The sequence below is a fragment of the Vigna radiata genome, chromosome 11, assembly GCF_000741045.1.
Source record: "Vigna radiata var. radiata cultivar VC1973A chromosome 11, Vradiata_ver6, whole genome shotgun sequence".
Lineage (NCBI taxonomy): Eukaryota > Viridiplantae > Streptophyta > Magnoliopsida > Fabales > Fabaceae > Vigna > Vigna radiata.
Window position 1 is genome coordinate 9,938,267 of NC_028361.1, and position 21,020 is coordinate 9,959,286.

Sequence of the window (21,020 nt, forward strand, 5' to 3'; positions counted from 1 at the left end):
TGGTCTAGTAATTGGCTAACAGAAGCGGATATGAAAACGATACACAATATTTGCAAAATCATAAAGCACACATCAGTTTCACGTTATTGGATAATCTTCACATCACTTATTCCTATCCATAATCAAAATCAAATGATTCAATTACTTAATATTTTCAGTTTATGATTTCTAGTTTTCTCAACAGTAAGGCCTTTTCAGATATTTACAACAGTTAAACAGTTTAAGAAAGTTAAAACTATACAACTCACTTTAGACTATTGGATGCATAATTAGTATCATCCTTTATACATTGCATGTAAGAAGCATTTATTCGATTGACATAAAGAATTGATGGATTGAAGTAACATTTAACCATTAAAATTTCCTGTTAGTGGAATAATTACATGGAAGTACTATTGGATAGAAAGTGTTTGATGTAGTGCTAGACAAACCTTCAAGTTAGTAACTCAAGGGAAACATAGCAGTTAATCTTTACTGAATTGCTAAAACTCAAACCCGAAAAGATGTGCATGAAAAGAAAACAAGTGTTGATTTCAGCTACTGCTAATATCACACGGATCAAAACGCCACATAGAGATTCAATTATACTTCACATTATAAGCTCTTCACTCAAAAATTTAATTAAACCTCGTGATCTTCATCATCATAATAAAGAGGATAAGAAAAAAAAGTAAGGCAAAGTAAGAGAGATTAATGTATTGCTCAGACAGGGAGAACCCATTGCCTTCCTCTGCCATTTCTGCTAAGGGAGAATCTTCCACTAGAAAATGACCTCTTCATTGTAATTGGACTCAAAACATAATGCAAAACCCTTCTTCTATGGCTAGACTTGCTACTTTCACCTCTTGAACCCTTTGAAGGGCCAGCCCCATTGGAACATCCTTCACGCTCTTGGTTCAAATGGAGAACATCAGCCACAGAAAGACCATTACCCCTTTGAAATGAATGATCCATGGAAACTGTCCTTCTGATGGAATCATACTCTTCGTCTCTAATCTCGATTACACTATGCCTTCCTCTCAAATTTCCTAGATCACTCAAAGCACGCAATGCAGTCTTCGGAACTGCTTCACCGTGTGAGACTTCTCCTTCCACTGCATCCAAATCACGGTCCCTTGTAGTAACAGCAACATGTTCATCTGCATGTTGGTTTTCTGAAGTTTCACGGCCCAATTCTATGACTGGGGTAGCCACATGAAGTGCTCCAGCATTGAAAGTGAATATGCTAGCACGACATAGAGGGCAACTGGAGTGAGATTTGAGCCACGTGTCAATGCAAGGGAGATGAAAAGCATGGCTGCATTTAGGCAAGAGTCTAACACTTTCATCGTCTTCAAACTCGCTGAGACAAACAGGGCAATCTGTCACCTCAACCAACCCATCGCCTTTCTTGTACTTGCAAACTGTTATGGACTTTATCAGAGCCTCGTCTAACCCAATGGTTGGAGCATGCCAAGGCTCGTGGAGCGAAGGGTTGTGATCATCTTCCAATTCAACGTTTTCTTCATGATCTTCGCTTTGTGAAGATTCTCTGCTGCCACAGTACTTGGATATTAAGGTATAGTAACTCACAAGAAGAAAAGCACTGGCCAAGACCCCAATGACAGCGATTACTAGAGGAGAGAAATTTGGACTTGAATCATCAGCGGGAAATTCGAAGGGAGGAGGAGGAGGGTAGATTACATAACACCACTGTGGACAATACAAGCTGCAAAACCCTTGAGAACAGTCTTTGTTGTTCATGTATGGAACCAAACTTTTCGGGTTGCCAAGAGAAGTCATTGTTCAGAGAAAAGAACCTCAGAAGTTGGGAGTTAGGAGCAGTATATTATATGTACTGACAGATAAGAAAATATCATAAACATGGTAAATGATTGTTGTGGGATAAAAATTGGCTATGAATAATAGAGTATTACCACTGACAACAAAACAATTGAACCTTCAAACAAGGGTAGAAACAAGTAGAGAAGTTACAAAACCATAACTGGAGTATCTATCTACAGCCAGCAAACTTATATATGCATGAGATTAGCAGAATCTCTATCTTATAAACAATGATCAGTAACATACAAGCAAGAAAGGGTAATGGTCTTACAGATTTATCCGGGCAAGAAGAAAGAGATGGTTGCTAGAATTTATCATAGGGGAAAGATAACGTGGAAAAGGGGCCAAAGGGCTTAGATGGAAAGAAGGGCAAAGACAAGGAAAATGGGGTGCTGATGAGCGTACTTTAACTTTTTTCCTTCACCTTCTTTTTCTTTTTTGTCCATTCTCCCTAGCTTTCTCTGCATTCTAGTTTCTTTTTCTTGGTTACAATGATTTGTAGACTAAGGTGGTGGTGAACTGGTGATGTTGATTGAGAATGTATAAAAATTGAATGCTTTTCGCTTTTTAATTATTTTAAGCTGTTCACTATTCTTGTAGCAGGACGATTTAGTCCTTGTAAGGTGACATCCAATCCAAATTACCTCAAGAACTTAATTAATGTGCCAACCTAAGTGTGGAGCCAATGTAGCCGTGAATTAGCTGTATCTAATACAAAGCAGTGGATAAGTTTGAAAATCAATGTTTTAGCTTTCAATGTATCAACTAAACCAGGCTAGTGTAAACCAATATGTTGTTAGTTACTTGCAAAGTTATTTATTACCTATTCACGGGAAAAATTCATAAAACAACTATACCAATAACTTGTGCGAGCCATTTAGAAAGCTTTAGTGCTAACAGATTGCAAAATTTTCGGGCTTGAGAAAAAACAAGTCTTAAAGCATAGCAATGACTGACGTGTTGGGAACACTAAGACTTCTTACGTTATCAGTTGAATATTGTGCTTAATTGTCTTCCTCGTGAATCATATCTCCTTTCTGAGACTTCAACAATCTTCTACTTTGCATATATTCTCTCCATGATCCAACAGTAAATATCTCTCTCCCACAATTCATAGCCAACTGTGTTACTAACTTTGCAAATATAGCAGTGTATAAGTGACACGAGGAGATTTCTTTTTTCAGATCAAAACCCTGATATTCATACAAATAAAAAACAGATAACAGTTAAAATATGGGTCTAACAACATACTAGATTCGAAAAACATTACAAAACCAAAGGAATGACTTAACAGTGACACAATACAACAATTACCCTTAACTCCATAATGCTAAGTATAGTATTCTAAAAAATTTTGGTGATAAAAAATGAAATCCCAAGTGACACGACAACCATAATCTTTATTCACATGATAACCTAAATAAATTGTTAGTCAACTTGATTACGAGAATATATTCTTGAGGGAATAAAGGTGCAGTAGAAAGAAAGAGTATGCATTTAAAAGCAGGTTACAGTCATGTATATAGTTGTCACTTTTCACCCAACACCCAACCAACCATTTGCTCAAACCTTGTTCAATTATCTCTTCTCTTCCCAACTTAGGGTTTCCTTCTTTATGAAGCCTCACAACTTTGTTAGATATGTGCCTATCTACAAAGTTCCAAATTAAATGATACCCTGAGTTTGTACAATACAGAAGTAGAATTATTCAACTTGTGGGTCTACAAAAGAAAACCAGAGCTTATTTTATTTCTCTTCCCTTCTACTGCACTTCAATTTTCAACGATTCATTGATACATATTATACTTCAAGTGGTTTAAGATCACATTCGACTTCTCCAAACACCCCAGAAAAAAGATGATACCTTTTTTGATAAATGAGTATATATTCTGATTTAAGTGGGAGAACATTTATTAAGATAACAGAAATTAATATAATTGTTTGACATTCTTTAATACGTTTGCCTTAGTTAAGAAAACTAATTGAAGGGATATCAATGATTAGCAATGTTTGTTCTGTGAGTAAAAGCATGGTTTGCTAAATTTATTAGTCTGTTCTGTGTCTTTTAAATGTTTGCATGTTATATGTTTATGATAGCATCAAGATTTTTACTTTACAGTCTTCTTTTCTTCTCTTCTGACTGAAATTGGTGAGATTATTCAGTTGAATGATGTGCCGTCAATTTCATAATACCCAAGACTCTCGAGCCATTTTTTCAATTTATGCGGAGACATAATGATATGCACAAAAACCAAGACAGCCCTGATCCAATCTCTTTTGAGTCTTTTGACAACATCAAGACTAAAGAGGATCATCATTTTTAAGCCTTCATGTCGCTTTTTTTCTTTCTGATGTCACTTGAGTATCTTTTTCCTTTTCATTTGTTTGGACCATTTTAATTTTTGGAAGTAAAAAGAAAACTAAGCCTGTTAAGCTTAATAAGGTGTAATATTGTTAAATTACATGCTTCTAGAAGTTTTGATGGTACATCTATTATGGGAAGGATAATGATACTTAGACAACATTTTTTTTGACAATATTTGAACATCATTTACATGTCATTTTGTGATTGATATAAAATTACTTCACAATCAATAATAATAATCATAAATACCACCATGAACCAAACACAGAATAACATGTAAATGATGTTCAAATATTGTCAAAAAAATGTTGTCTAAGTATCATTATCCGGTGGGAATGGGAAAATTTATTTTTTTGTTGTCATTTTTTATATTTTAAGATAACATAATTAGTTTTCTAATTTTATTTTTGTTTTCAGCTTTATTATGCATTGAAAAAATTAGAAAGAAAAATTTAAAAAGATAAAATAAAGAACTTATTTAAAATATGTTAAAAATAAAAAGGTAAATACTTTCTTTCATTTAATTTGGGTCAAAAGCAGATTAAGCAATAATTACTTAGACATGCGAGACATACAATTGAACATAATAATAGTCAAATTATATGCCCTTTGTTACTGTTAGCGTCCACAAAGAATGAACTGTCCTTTTGGTTTCGCTTTTCAGGTAATAGCAGATCATAAAAATTTTGGAAGGCACAGTAATTCTTCCCATTGTCTGTATTCATGGTTCAAAAACTGACGCAATGAAGTAATCCAGTCAATGGTTCAAGCGGGGATCTTAAATACTATTTAACACAAGTATAATAATGAATAAAATAAATGCATATTTACATGTTTACCAAAGATTTTGCCCCCATGTGTCTCTAACACCAAATAATTATTTGCTTTTATAAAACTCCTATAAAAAATATTGGAAAAGACTACCCTTTAGTTTTCTTACACAAGAACGAAACTATAGGAAAAATGCAATGGGCACCAAATTTGAAAGGTTTATAAGAAAAAAGGTCCAAAGTAAGGAATCATAGAATACAAGATGCCAGGATGGAGGAGATCTACGGTTCCAATATAATGAATTAAACTTAGTCTCATGATACATGGTTTGCAGACCCCTTAAAGTACCCTTAAAAATGGGAGTGAAAAAAATTCAGAGCCTATATTTATAAAAGTTTCTTATGTTTTCACCCACATTTTAGAGGAATAATAAACTCGACCTTGGTGAAAAATATTGTGAATGCAAAAGTTCAACCATCATAGTTCTTTTACACATAAGGTGTATTTTCAGCTCGTAGAATCCATACCATGACCAAAGACCAGTAAATGAATATCCAAAATTTATGACTCTTCTGGTTGAGCATCAGAACTTTGGTCTTCATCTTCAATTCCAGCATCTTTAATTTGATCTTCCTCTTTTCCACCTCCAGCTTCCTTATCCTTCTTTTCACTGAATGTTAGGCGAAGGGGTCGTCCCATTAACTCCTACAAAGGACAGGCAAAAAGTAAATTATTTTCCTGCAGCAGGAATCATGCCAAAATGCAGTAATTTTGCCCATTTGATAAATGCAGTTGAAGTAAATGACTTTAGAAACTCCGCCGTGATAGTACTATAGACATAACCTGGATGTCAGGATCCAAAGATGGAACTATGGAGAAAGCTAAATAAAGTAACAAACAAATTAGTGATATCATTCAGATAGAAACACCTAGATGCTCCTTCAAATTCAAGCACCTCCAAAGCTTTTATTTATTCTCTAGATCTTATAAACAGCAAGAAAATTTTAACTTAATTAGTTACCAGTCCACACATATGTGTGCATTTTGTTTATTTTGTTTAAGATATCCAGTTTACTACAACTTCCAAAACGAGTTGTTATATATTGTCTCACTCAGTCATCTTATTCCCACTTCAATGTTTGTACTAATTAGCAGTTCTACATGCAAGTTTAAAACCATTGACACCACTCTAGAATGCCACCTTATTTTCCAAAGTTGCTTTCACAATTCATATTGCTTGGTTTAAAACAAAAACGCCATGAGGAATCACAACCCAAATCCAACATTAGGGAACTATCCTAATACTCTCTGCTCATTGTAAAACATTGCCACAGAATATGCCAGTAGATGCAACCGTAGCCAATTACTATAACCGGTTTGAGCAACAATCCACTGTCCGGAATCAGACAAAAAAGGCAAATTAAGTCAGATGGTAAAGAAAGTTTGCAGGCTGCATCGTATGTCAATAAGATACAATTCGATTTTCATTAATTTCCGCCAACCTCAATCTTTGAGTAGCCAAAAACAATATATGCTAGACATCCAAATAGTCTCCTTTAAATAGTTTGTGGGTTTGTATCCAAGAAACCTATAGTATAGTTTTCTTAAACTTTAACATAAAACATGCACACCTAAAATGCTATGCAACATAATTTTGAGTAAAATTATTTTCTACAAGCATAGATATTCAAAGCCATACATACTGTTTACAAAAGATGAATACGACTAATTTATATCATACATTAAATTGCAGAGCAAATAGCCAAGACAATAATTACCTTCCCGTCCACAGCAGAAATGGCAGCCTCTGCATCCTCCTTCGTAAGAAAAGAAACAAATCCGTACCCAGCTGATCGTTTAGAAGGGCTGTCAAAGACAACCCTGGCTGAAACTGGTGTTTTGAAATTTTCAGTGAAGACTTGCCTGAGATGGGTAGATCTTGCTTTCCATGTAAGGTTGGATACATAAAGTACATGTCGTGTCTCTCTAGGATTGCGACGACTTGAAGAAGGTGGAGGAGGAGAAGAAGAAGGAGGAGGTTTATTCAATTGCTTTGCAAACTCTACCCTTATTATCCGTCCTGATAATTCCTGAATCACAGTCGACAAAATTATTATCATAATGAAGTTGAATGCAACATTCAATGCAGTATTCCATATTCGCTTTTCATTTAGTTAAAATATGTCTAAGTACGACCCCTAAAGTTTACCTTCTTAGGATGTTGGAAGTACTTTGCCAGAGGTAAAACACACAGAATTTATTAGGAGATCCTTTTTATGTAAAGACACCAAATTTTGTTCAATAAACTGTATAGCCATAAAAAAACATTTAATTACATCACACTTTCGTGATGCCACGTCGAAAGGTATGGAAAAGTTGTAGTTATCATACTAATCAACAGCATTTAGCAATAACATGAAGAGTCCCAATTTCCAACAATAAGGTAATCTTTTGCATGTCACGTTCAGTTAGACCTCAAATAACTGAACTTCATAGTCTCTTGTAATGTGAGTATCAGAACATGCAACAAACAAATGTGGAAAATAAGAGGTGGAGGTGGCTTAACAGGATTGAAAATAAAAGGAACTGGGAACTGCTGGTGTAAAAAGCGAGTACTTAAGCATCTCATCTACATTTTATGGTACGTTATAAACTCTATGTTATGGAAATGATTCGAATCCCTGGTTTTCTGTACTAAAGAATTCTTTCATTCATTGAATATTATTGTCTAAATTAAGAAAATGCATTATTTTGGAGTCACCATTTGAGAGGATAATTATCTTAGCAATTCGCCCGAAAACAGACAAATATTAAGACAGTAGAAGCAACTACAACGAACACCCAATCTAGAAAAACACTATATCAATATGCATTGTGTGAATTGAACAAAATCGCAGTAACTTACATATGTATCAAATTTATCAAGGGCAGCCTGAGCCTCTTCCCCGGAATCCATAGTGACGAAGGCATATCCCATGTGCCTCCCTTTTTTGTTCCTTATTATCTACTACAATAAAAAACCCATTTCTCCAAATTACACAATGATACATAAAAACAACCCAAAATTGCTCTACGAATAGAGAATATTACAATACATAATCAAAAGGAAATATCAATACTGTATCATTATGCATACAAAATAAGCTTATAATACTACAAACATGACTGTTGGGAATGTCAGAAAAGACCCATATAAAGGATTACAGCATAGTCCAAATGTGCAATCTGCAAATAAGTGAGTTCTTTCATTTACAACTACTCAACTATTATCTGGGGTTTAGGGATATATCTACGAAGGATTGTTTATGTCAAGGTAATTGAACCCGTATCCATACAAATAAAAACATCAAAATTCAAAATTAAAACACCACACCGAGTTCCCATTTTCACATTTAAAAACCATAACGGAGAAGCAAGGCAAAGAGGGAGAGTTATATGACAACCTCGACGTCGGTTACAGGTCCGCATTGGGCAAAAAGGTTCTTGATGTCGGCCGGCGACAGAGTCCAAGGCAAGTTAGATACGTAGAGCTTGGTAAGATTGTCAGTTGGTTGGGTTGAGTCAGGTGTTTTCTCTGTTGTGGGTAGCTCTTGCAGAGCAGAGCATAGCTGAAAGCAGAGTCTTGCAGATTTGAAAGAGGCCTTGGAAGAGAAGAAAAGGGAAGAGGAAGTATGAAGCTTAATGGAGTAAGGTGGTTTTGCAGACGAACGATAATTATCCGAAAATCGTTGAGGTGCGAACAAGGTGAGGGCAGATTCTAAAGTAGCCATTTTCAAAGTTGGGTATAAACACAACACAGCAGTGTGGATAAAGAGATAAAGGAGCAGCATTTCTGATTTTTTATTTATTTTTAATTATGTTTAGGAACAAAAATATCTATCCCATGTTGCAAAGAATCTCCACACGATTCAGTTTTTTATTTTAGCTTTTACTTAAGATATTTCCGACCAATATGATATAAGAGTGGGCGAGTAATTCTTGTTGAGATGTAGAAAATTATCCATGAGTTTTGTATTTTTTAATAAAATTTTCTCTCTAGGCATATCTGTTTATGAAATTCTTTGCAACAAGAATTGGCTATATATTATATGGATGATTGATATATGATTTAATTTACTATTTTGATTTAGTCAGTGAAAAATGCATGTACATATAATAACTTAAAATGAGAAAATAATAAAATAATCATTTTAATTTATAAAATAATTAAATTTAAATTCATAGGAATTTAAAAGATAGAAATGAAAATATAATTATTTTAAATTGAATCAATAGTTTCTTAAAAGATAAATTGAAAACAAAATATATATAAGCAAAGAAAAAAAGAATCATATATAAATGATATCAAATTGTTAAATCCAAATCAAATTTAACTTCCATCCTATATAAGATTTTATTTTAGTTTTTATTGTTTTCATAAAAAAAAATATTAAAAAACAAAAGTATTTTTTTTTTTTACATTTAAAATATGTTTCAAAAGATATCAAAATTTTAAAATTTAAAATTATTGTTTTTATTTTTCTTATATTTTCATGACTTATAATTCTTATTTGGTTTAGGTTTAATCATTTCGAATGTCCTTATTTGTGTAGATTCATCTCAAATAGATCCCTGTATTTTTTTTTCAGTCCTAATTAGGTCTCCTTTTCTGTAAAACTAAGTCAATTATGACCTTGCCGTTAATTGTTGTAGATGGCATTAACTTTGGTGTGGTGGCATGCTGAGCTAGCAATTAATAACCACCTGGTACAATGAGTTCTCATTACGTGGATGACACAAAATGCAGTTGTAACCGTTGTAATTACTTTAACGCAAATAGCTCCAACGAAGAGGATTTCAACAAGAAAATTAACGTTTACTAGCAGAAATCAAGTTCAATTCAACATCAGGAGTTCAATATCGTAATCAATCGGTTTCAATGGTAAATGAATTTCGAATCAAACAAACTCATATTTTCTGAAACAACTTCGAATCGTCATCAATGATGTAAACAACAATATTCTTCGATTGAAATTACACAAGTAATCATATCTACGACGTGAGAATGAAAACAAGCATGGTAAATCACAATAATTTATCATTTCGAGATCAAATTTGGAAGAAAACAAACGTAAAAATAAGAAGAAAATAAAAAGAAAAAATATGAAACAATTTGAGCTTGATCGAACACAAGAGAAATTCAGATAAATTCTTCTTCATCTTTTTGGCAACAATCTCTCTCTTTGAACCTCACACACACACTCTTTCTTAAATATGTCATTAACTACTTTCTTTTGCTTCTCTCTCTCTCTCTCTCTCTCTCTATATATATATATATATATATATATAATCTGAAATAAACAAAAGCGAAGATCTGTGACTCAAACGGTGTGTTCACTTGAGGATGACTGGGGGAGATGATTTGGGAGAGAGTGATTGAATGGATTTAAGGGGATTTGAGGGTAATTTTTTTTATGTTTACTTGAGTGAATTTGGAGGTAATTGAGAGTGGATTTAGAGGTAAAATTTGTGAGAATTAGTGTAGGATTTGATTGATATGACAGTTTTAAAAAATTTGTTTAATGGGTAGAAATTAAAGATTACCAAAATACCCCTAGTTATTAAAGTAATATAAAATGTTATTTGTTAATGTTATATTTAATTTTAAAAATATTTATAAAAAGTAAAAAATTAATATTAATTAGGAAAATTAATTTTAATATACAATTTTGAGATATTGAAATATAAAATTCCAAAATAGTCCCTTTTCTAAATCATTATATCTGTATTTAACATTTTTAATTTCTATTTATCTCTATTTTCATATTGTATTTTTAAAGAAAACGCCAACAATAAAAATAACTTTTATTATAATTTGAATGATTGATTTTAAAATAAAAAAAAATTTACATAATCATAATATTCATAAATGAAAATGTAATATAATATAATCTACATATTTAAATATTTTATTTATCGTAAGCTTTAATTATGTATAAAAACGAAAATTCATCCTGTATTTAAAATAAATTATTTTTAATTCATCATTATCATGTAAAAAATCTTTATGTGGAGTGAAGTATCTTCCCACTTTATGTTTATACATAGCAATGCGTAAGAAGAAAGCGTGATAGTAAGAAACGAATGTCAACAACCACCCAAACAAATTGTTAGAAGTGGGTTTTAGGCCTAACTCAACTCCACAAAACCGGCTTGTAAGGTGAGGTCAATAGCGGGTGGAACAATTTGCCCAACAAATATCGCTAGGATAGACTCTAACCATAGCTCTGATACCATGTTATAAAGTGGGTTTTTAAGCCTAACTCAACCCCACAAAACCGGCTTGTAAAGTGAGGTTTGCACCTCACTTATATATTATAATTTGGCCTTATCTCTAGTCGATGTGGGACTTCCAACACACCCCCTTCATGCCGAGGTATAGACATCTCGTGCGTGATAGTAGAAATTGGGTGGTCCAATATTGGCCCGACAATGAGTGGAATAGAAACAGAAATGCCCACTTAGAACTCGCTAGGATAGACTTTAATCATGGCTCTGATACCATGTTAGAAGTGGGTTTTAGGCCTAACTCAACCCCACATAACCGGCTTGTAAGGTGAGGTCTGCATCCCACTTATATATTATAAATTGGCCTTATCTCTAGTCGATGTGGGACTTCCAACACAAATCAATGGGCAGTTTCCTTTCTTCGTTCTCTGGTGGTGTCGGTGGCGATGAGACGTCGTACTCGGAGGGGCCTTCTAGTGTGCTGTCATTCCACTCGTCGAACGTTGGCAGCTCCAGTTCAACGAGGTCAAAGAATCCAACCAGCTCGTAAATCCCTAGATCACAAGCTTTCCCCAATTTTATTTTTCTGTGTGTTGTATTTGAATTTAAATCTTCTCTGTTGTACTTGAAGCTCGAAAGCAAGTGTCTCTGTCGGTTCTTGAAGCTCCTCTTTATCTTCGAAACCCCTTCAATATTTGTTCTCACACCGTTGGGACTCCACCTCGGAAGCTGCGACAGCGTTATACAGCTGGTATTACCAAGGGTAAAAAAGCCATTTGTGTTCAATTCATCGCAAATCTCCTCAACACAACGGGTGATACAAAAAGTAGGTACCCCGCAAATCTTCTCAATTCGGTCGTCGCAAATCCACGGAAGTGAACAACGTTTTTTATTGAATTCATTGCTCGTCAATCTGCGTAAATAGTAAATTCAACGCAAGTGAACACAGCCAAACTGATCGCACGGAGCTGGGTCAACGACGAGATTCCATTTCGGGTTTCTTTTATTAAATGTCCTTTTCCAAACCCTAATTAATGTCCAAATCAGTTTTTCATTAATTAACTTTCCTAAATAGAGATTTCAAACTTAAGAACCCTAATCAGAGAAATCTTCCCAATTCTCTAGCTTTCCTTCCTCGTAGACCAACCCAACATTGGGTGTCCTTCGTCTTGCATTGTGACACTAACTAAGGAGCTCGAGACCTTGGCTGTTGTACAAGGCGACAACACGGTGGAGGTGCAAGCTGGGCAGGGCTTCGTCGCGCAAGCACCCATGTTCTTTCTGTCCTCTGTTCGACTTCTTAGGGGACCTCCTTCTCCTTGTCCTGGTTCACTTTTTACAAAGAGAGAGACTATTTTCCTTCTTTCGTTTCTGGTCCGTTTCGTAGCAGGGAGATGCAGTTTTTTCTTTGCTTTTTTATTTTCAGTTCTAGCTCAGTTTTTGTTGGATGGGGAGGCTTCACGTTTGATTTAGGGTTTCGATTTGGGGTTTCTTTGATACGTTTTGATTCGGCCTTGAGGAGAATCCTTTCTTCCTATTTTTTCTGGATTTAAATTGGGTTCCTGGGGTTTCTGCCTTTTGATTTGCGTTTCAGATGTGGGTTTTTTGAAATTGGGAATTTGGGATTCTTGATTTTGCGAGTAAGGGTTTTAATTGTTCTCTGATTTTGGATGTTTCTATTTTGTTATCTGAGTTTTGTGAATTAGGACGAATGGCTTTCATTTCAAATTGTATTATTTTGGGGATTCTGTCATTACAAGATGAACAACACTAATTCAATGAAGTCCCAACGAAAGAAGAAGAACACTTCCTCAACCAACTACCAAAGAGGGAATAAGAAATAACACTTCATCAACCAAGACCCACCACATTACTGCCACCTATAAGCTTGTTGGGGTACATACTTGACTTAGGCTATCCACGTATAGCCCCCCTTTGTAACCACATTACATTACATTTAAACATTTGTAAACCTTAAAATATTGGTTTTGCCACATTACCACACTATTTTGCCACATCTCAAAACAATTAACTCTGTTTGTTAATATTTAACGGAAGGGATTTGATTGAGGCAAATTATACCAAGTGTGGATGAAATTGAAACTTTTTTAAAAGGTAGGACCAACTTGACACACTGTAACGAACATTATTTGTAGGTAATAACAAAAATTTGTCGGCAAATTGTTTGTATCATCAGTCCAAAATTTGTCGACAAAGTGATCACTAGTAAACTTTACTTATAGATTCTTACCGTCAGTAACATATGTCATTAAAATATGAGATTGGGTATCTTTTTTCCTATTCTTCTTCTTCGTTTTCATTTTTTTCTTCACCTTCCTCCTCCTTTCGTTCTTGCAGGGGTTGTCATCACCATTATGCCACCGCCGCCACTTCCAACACATTATTATTATCCTCCTCTCCTTCTATTTCTTTTCATCTTCCTCTTTCTTTAACTCTAGTTGTAGGCCCGTGTAAAATTATAATAATAAGAAAAAATAAATAATGAGGTGACAATAAATTATTTAAAAAGTTGTTGTAAGATATAATGGTCTATTATTACTTTTATTTAAAAGATATTTTTAACATATAGAAACATAAATGTATGAAGAGATACATATGATACTTTGTGGTTATTAGAAATATCACATAAAATTTCTTTAGTATAAATAACGTTTTAAAGGAGAGAGTAAGGCATATAAATATACATATTAAACAAATGAGTGAGTGTTATACTTGATGAGAAAGAACGTAACATATAAATAAGCTTTGAAGATTTGCGTACTAAAGCTAACTTTTTTTTTGTTTGCTTATATGTGTTTCAAAGTTAAGAACAATAATATTTCGAGGTTTGATGGAAATTTTTGATTTGTTGTTCAAGGTTAAAAAGAATGAGATTTTATGAATTTCCATGAGTATGTGGGTGCATGGGTTCAAAAGATGGGTTTTGTGAATGTGAGAGTGTTTTGTTATTTGTGAATGTGTGTTTGCGATTGGTTCCACCATAATCTGGGAAGTTACCATGTGAGGGTGATATGATCCACCATAGTTGGGGAGGTTGCCCTATGAGAGCGATATGCTCCATTTATGAACGGAAAGGTTGTCCTTTGAGGGACTTTTGTTCTATCATAGCCAAAGAAATTACCAATTGGGATGATTGTTTCACTTTTGATCGGGAAGGATGTTCTTTAAGGGTGTTTTGTGCACATTTGTGTGAAAATGATTATTTTTTTTGTTTATTTATTTAATTTATTGATTTTTTTAAAAGGAAATGATTATTGGGAAAAGTTCCATTTATTTTAAAAATGACCTTGAACTTTAATCAAATTGTGAGGTTTATCTTTTTTAAGAAAATATTTTGGTTATAGTATGTTAACTTACCATTCCATTTTTGTTTGTGTTTTTCTTTTACTTTTATTAAGATAATTATGTAACATAATTTTATATTACACAAGATTAGGAAATGATTCAAGTAAAGATGCATAACAATGAAAAATGAGAATTAGGAAAAATAATGGAATAATAGGAAATTCTTAGATTTTTAATTTCACTATTAATTTTACCAACTTGTTAATAAATTTTGAATGTAAGATATTGTTTATTTTTATTTGTTAGCTTTAACAAAATGGTGACATTTTTTGAAAGTACCTATTAGAAATAAGGTTACTCATATAGTTATAAAATTTAGAAAGGTTAAAAATTGAGGTGTTACACAAGCACCATTGTTGTGCCTCTATGTCATCATTGTTCATCCTAGTCACTGGTACGCTTTCGTGTCAATGCCTAGCTGTCGCTGCATTACCATTGAGTCATCGATAACTCATTGTAAAGCCTCCACATCCTTCTCCTCCTCCACCACCTTTCTCTACTTCTCCATTTTTTGTTCTTTTTTTCTTCTCAACTATCTCTCCTTAATATACAAAAAGCTCCATCAGACTAGACGAGGAACTTGCCACCTAAATGTTCAACGAATTTACCGATGGAAAAATGCTATTAGTAATTGTAATGATAAGTTACTAACAAAAATATCCATTAATAACACAAATTATAATTTGCTGACAAACCTTACCAACGAATTTTACTATCAATAATTGTAATGATAAGTTACAAACAAAAATATTTGTTGATAATAAAAATTATGATTTACTGATGGATCTTTTAAACACATTTTACCAACAAATTTGTTAACGAAATATCTTTTATAACTTAAATAATCAAAATAATCATCTTTGTATATAAATAACCATATATTATTTTGATCTCTTTTCCTCTCTAATCCATGTCCTAATAATTATAATAATTATAATTATTATTATTATTTGTTGGAAACATGATGACTTAGTTTCAACACCAAGAGGAGGGAGTGAATTGGTGAGGTTTAAAAATCACAGTCTTTTCAAAATCTTTTTAGCAAAGTAAAAACCTTTACAAAGTTTCTTGAATCGCAAGGAATGAAAATTCTAAATGCAGCAAAAATGTAAAGTTGACTACGTAAACAGTTAAGTCGACTTGATATAAAAGTGTAAGGATAGAGAAATCAAACGCAGATTTTTATACTGGTTCGGCCTCAATGCCTACATTTAGTGTCCTTCCACAATCCGAAAGCAAATGCATTATAATGGTCAAGGTTTTTACAACAAGGCTTTTATAGAGACCTCCACGTCAAAAATATAAAACACATCTCTAACCCTCTAACCAAAATATAGGCAACAACAACAAAGATATGCAACAAGATATCCCCTCTTCTGCAATCTTTAACCCACTTTAAACAATCCTCAAAGTGTACAGACTCCACGAGTCAACCTCCTGTAAACACAACAGGAAAACCAATCTCCAGTAGATTGAAAATAGTCTTGATCAACACGAATACACCATTTGTGCAAAATTCTGATCAAACAGTAAGCGCAATACAGTTTCTCCTTAAGGCACTCTTGCAAGAAAGATCTCCACCATCTTCTTGATGAGTTCTTGGAGCCTTTTTCTCAGGGATCACAATCTGAAAATCAAAATTAAAGTGTCAGAATAACCAAAGTCCTTTGTGATCAGTTGAGTCACGTCTATTTATAGTTTTCTATAAATCAGACGCTCCTGTAGTCAATTGTGCTACTAATGAAGTCGATTGTCATCAAACAGTTATAACAGTTAAGCAAATTAGCAGCAGTCATAACAACCAAATTGATTTTGCATTTAATACAATTGATTATCATGAATGTTATAATAGACATTTGAAATATAGTCGTTACTGTACACAAGCATTAACAAAATTTCAAATCTAATAACTAACTAAGCCGGATCCACTGCGCTTATATTTAACTTAGACACTTCAGCTCAGTTTGAAAAAATTTTCAATGCAAAATCACTCATAGCACTGCTTTTGAAAATTTCTGCATAGTCACGAGTTTTAATCGACTTGCTTCATAATGAAGTCGACTTAAAACTTGCAGTTATGCCACACAATATAAGTTCATCAAAGTACATGTGGTTTTCGCTTCAAAAGCATATGCAATGCAATCATAAATGATGTATCAGATATGAGCTCAGCGAATGTGTATTCATATGACAGTATCAACACAAACATGTTCAATTAGATATCATACATAATAAAGAATATAACATGTAGCACATAACAATACATGTGTTATTAATAATGTGTTGTCATCATTTAAAACCAGAGTAACTGAAGTACTGTGAGATCAATTTTAGCTAAATCAATACTTCCTTATCAACAATCTCAACATTATTTATTTATTTATTGTTGTTGTTGTTGTATTATTATTATATTTTATTTTAAATTATTTTTATGATTAAGGGTAAAATAATAAAAAATTAATTTTATACATTAAAGCATTTTTTAATCTATCATACCCATCACATCATACACAAATTTTATCTCAAATATTTTCAAATCACACAATCTTTTCCTTGATCCAAACAACTCCACATCCACTTCATTTTTTTTTCTCAAATCATCTTTAAATACAAACATACCCTAATGTTGTGTTTGCTTGGTGGTAATTTATTGTTTTTGAGAATTCACGCAGACAAATTCACGGTTAAACTCATGTTCGCTTTTAGGTATTTGGAAGTGATGTAAAATGATGATTTTCGGGATTGATCATTTATTACATCTTCGCTGATTGATTGAGATATGAAGGAATTTATACTGAAATGTTACTTTTGCCCTCACACAATTTGTATTTGATTTGTGAGAATTGAAAATTACAATAGCATCACCATGTAATCGATTGCACTAAAGGAGGTAATAGATTCCATCATTTGTAATTTTCAATGGTCAAAGATGAAGTAAATGGAATCGATTCCACCAAAGTGTATTCGATTCCAGGAGTCACATAACTCATTCCACGAGTGTAACCAATTTTGAGGGATGGTGTAATCGATTCCAACATGTTTGTAATCGATTCCATGAGCTTGGAATTGATTACATGCACCACACATAACCTATTCCACCATGACTTGTAATGGATTCCATGGCAAAAAAAGAAAATTCAATATCCTAAAAAAATATATTTATTTATTGTAATTATAATATTTTAAATAATTTTTACCAAAAAATATGTTATTCATAACTATCATTTTATATTACTATTACCATTAAGGACAATTTAGTAATATTTATTTTCTATCTATTAAAACATTTTTTTAATCTATCATAAGTCATATCTTTTACAAACTTTATCAAATTTTACTTTCAAATCAATTCTCAATCACCTATAAATCTTTTCAAAAGAAATAATAGACATTTTACTCTTAAATAATCTCCTATTCATTTAATCACTCTCCCTCAAATCATTTCAAATAATTGTACATAATCTAAAAGAAACAATCACAACTTTAAATCCTCTTAAATTCATCAATCAAGAGTATCTCTCAAATCCATCTATTCAAAGAAACACACCAAGGCCCCTCTCTCTCCCTCCCTCCCTCTTTCCGCCTATCCCTCCCTCCTTCTCTCTCTCCCTCTCTCCGCATATCCCTCTCTCTCCCCCTGTCCCTCCCTCTATCTCTCTCATCCTACCTTTGTGTTAGTTTATTTAACTATTGACTAACCAATCCAATAAGCGAACCAGTGCCTGAGTATTGAAACACATACTATATATACTCAAGAACATGTTTGAAGGAGAGAAATATATTTACCAAAATATCGCCATTTAACCTAAATATATCATAATGTTAATAGCAAAATAATAAAAAGGTATAATACTTTTTTTGGTCTCAGTTTTGGTTGGGAATATTCGGAATGGTCCCCATTTTACTTTTTTGTTCAATGTAGTCCAAAAGAACGTAAATTGTGTTCAATTTAATCCTTTTTACGTAATTTGTGTTCAATTTAGTCCTTTTTACAAACTCCGTGCACCACAAACAAGGACTAAATTGAACACAAATTACGTTTTTTAGGACTATATTGAACAGAAAAAAGATTAAATTGAATACAAATTACGTTTTTTAGGAGTAAAATGAATAGAAAAAACAAATGGGACCATTTTTTACCAACCAAAACTGGGACAAAAAAGGTATTTTACCTAATAAAAATTTATCATTATAGATATTATATATATGTTTTAATTACGTTAAAGTATAAGTGTATGCATGACATGCAGAGTCCTCCAGTTTTTAAAAGTATAGCCTTATTAATCGTTACAGATAAATAATAACTAGTTTATTATTTTGGATCTTTATGAGACACTGTAGCTACTCTCAAGTATCCAACGAGATGAATAAACTAATTTGAGTAGACACGATAACAAATACCTCCTCCATCAATCTATGTATCCAAAATTCACACCTTTTTAGGGATTCTCTCACTCCTTTTCATTTTTCATCAACTGGTTTTTCTAAAAGACAAGCAAAACGTTTTTCTAAAAGACAAGCAAAACCTATTAACAATTCTCCTAACCAAGATGCCAAATTATAGCGACAATGTGTCAAGAGAAAGGCATTTCCTTCATCCAATGATGTATCATATCTTTTAAAATACAAAGACACAGCAGAACTGATTCGAAAGAGGAAGAACAAGAATGTGAACATGTAAGTGAAAGTCTTTATGATAAGTGAGAAAAGTCAACACGGATGCAGAGAAAAGCCCGAGAAGTCATGATAAACAGATTCTTTTGTTGATGCTGTCTATGACCTACACTCTACAATAGATTGCAGATTGCTGGCAACCACTTTCTTCTTTCCCTCCTTTTTTTTTTTAACCTTTTTTTGTCTCCATCTGTACTGTTTACAAGGCATCACTTTTCAAAAAGTTATGCTCCGGGTCTCAGGGATTCCCCACACTTCTAAAACATATTATGTAACTTAGTTTTTGTTCTAATAATGTATCCAAGGTTCTTCCAACCCTCCTTCATTCACTCCAGTTCGTTTTTCATCATCTTCTAGTTATTCGTGAAACAAACAAAACCCAGAAACATTTCTCCTACCAAGATGGCAGCGAGCAACAATGTGATTGTATGCATAAACCTCGTGGCCGTGATCCTCTCAATCCCAATCATCGGTGCCGGAATCTGGCTATCAAACGGCCAAGCAGATTCCTGCGTCCAGTTTCTGCAATGGCCTGTCATCATCCTCGGAGTTCTCATCTTGGTGGTGGCTCTCGCAGGTTGCATTGGAGCCTTTTTCAGAATCACGTGGCTCCTCATAGTGTACCTCGTTGTCATGCTCGTGCTGGTGATACTGCTAGTGTGTCTGGTGGGCTTTGTTTACATGGTCACGCTTCGAGGTCATGGCAACATTGAAGCTGACCGGGCTTACTTGCAATATCATATGAACGACTTTTCTGGGTTTCTTCGTCGAAGGGTTAGAAGCTCCTTCAAGTGGGATCGCATCAGAAGCTGCATTAGCCAAACCAACGTGTGTGCTCAGCTCAGCCAGAGTTACAGAATGGCCGAGGACTTCTTCAACGCACATCTAACGCCCATGCAGGTAAATGTTTCTGATGAAAATTAGGTGAAAGTCCAATGCTTTTATTATGTCTCAACCAAACTAACCTGATACCTCTCTGTCAAGTTTAAAAAAACACGGCTTTGGTTTGAAGCATTTGTTCTTGAACTTTTTTTCTTAATTTTAGATTTTTGTTGCTTGGATGATTTGCAGTCAGGGTGCTGCAGGCCACCAACGCAATGTGGGTATACTTTTGTGAACCCAACCTATTGGATTAGAGCGTTCAACCTTGCAGCAGATATGGATTGCCTGCAATGGAGCAACGATCAAACACAACTTTGCTACAACTGTGACTCGTGCAAGGGTGGTTTATTGGCTAATCTTAGGAAGGAGTGGAAAAGGGCCAATGTGATATTAATCATCACAGTCATTGTTCTAATTGTGGTGTATTTGGTAGGGTGCTGTGCCTTTAGGAATGCCAAAACTGAGGACCTCTTCCGCAAATACAAACAGGGGTATACTTGAGAAGGATCAATGTGTTTTAGTTCAAGTTAGTGGTAAAGTTTCTGCTTGAACAGTTAGTGGTCATGAAATTGGGTACTTAGTTTAAATCAAAAACATATATGCTTGTATGAATTTGTTGTCTCTTGCACTTATTTTAGCAGAAAAAAGATGGTTGGTTTTATATGGGGTGGGTTAAAGGTTGAAACTTGATCATATAAGAGTGTTAAGAGGCGAGCGTGATTTGTGGAGGAGAGCACCGAAAGCTGAATACTCGAATACCGAGGCACCAATTACAGCGCCTGGAATCATTTTAAAATGTATACTGCCACCTTCGAGGGATTTTGGCGCTCCAGAGTGCACCTTTTCAAATTCAAACCAACTAACTTTAATT

General features: G+C 33.8%; 3 protein-coding genes across 3 annotated transcripts; 1 reads left to right on the top strand and 2 right to left on the bottom strand.

Moving 5' to 3' along the window:
- Positions 1–446: 446 nt before the first annotated feature.
- LOC106777855 (E3 ubiquitin-protein ligase Os04g0590900) lies at positions 447–2,415 on the bottom strand. Its single transcript, XM_014665658.2, has one exon. It carries the CDS (start codon positions 1,780–1,782, stop codon positions 703–705), a length of 1,080 nt encoding a protein of 359 aa, XP_014521144.1. The 5' UTR covers positions 1,783–2,415; the 3' UTR covers positions 447–702.
- A 2,816-nt stretch (positions 2,416–5,231) lies between these two features.
- On the bottom strand, positions 5,232–8,774 carry LOC106777856 (RNA-binding protein CP31B, chloroplastic). Its single transcript, XM_014665659.2, has 4 exons — positions 8,404–8,774; positions 7,866–7,964; positions 6,739–7,050; positions 5,232–5,665 (listed from the first exon to the last, which is right to left on the bottom strand). Exons 1-4 carry the CDS (start codon positions 8,728–8,730, stop codon positions 5,522–5,524), a joined length of 882 nt encoding a protein of 293 aa, XP_014521145.1. The 5' UTR covers positions 8,731–8,774; the 3' UTR covers positions 5,232–5,521.
- Positions 8,775–19,399: 10,625 nt separating this feature from the next.
- Positions 19,400–20,810, top strand: LOC106777246 (protein TORNADO 2). The gene is made up of 2 exons (XM_014664806.2): positions 19,400–20,167; positions 20,339–20,810. The coding sequence occupies exons 1-2, from the start codon at positions 19,670–19,672 to the stop codon at positions 20,648–20,650; spliced, it is 810 nt and encodes a 269-aa protein (XP_014520292.1). The 5' UTR covers positions 19,400–19,669; the 3' UTR covers positions 20,651–20,810.
- The last annotated feature ends 210 nt before the right edge of the window (positions 20,811–21,020 follow it).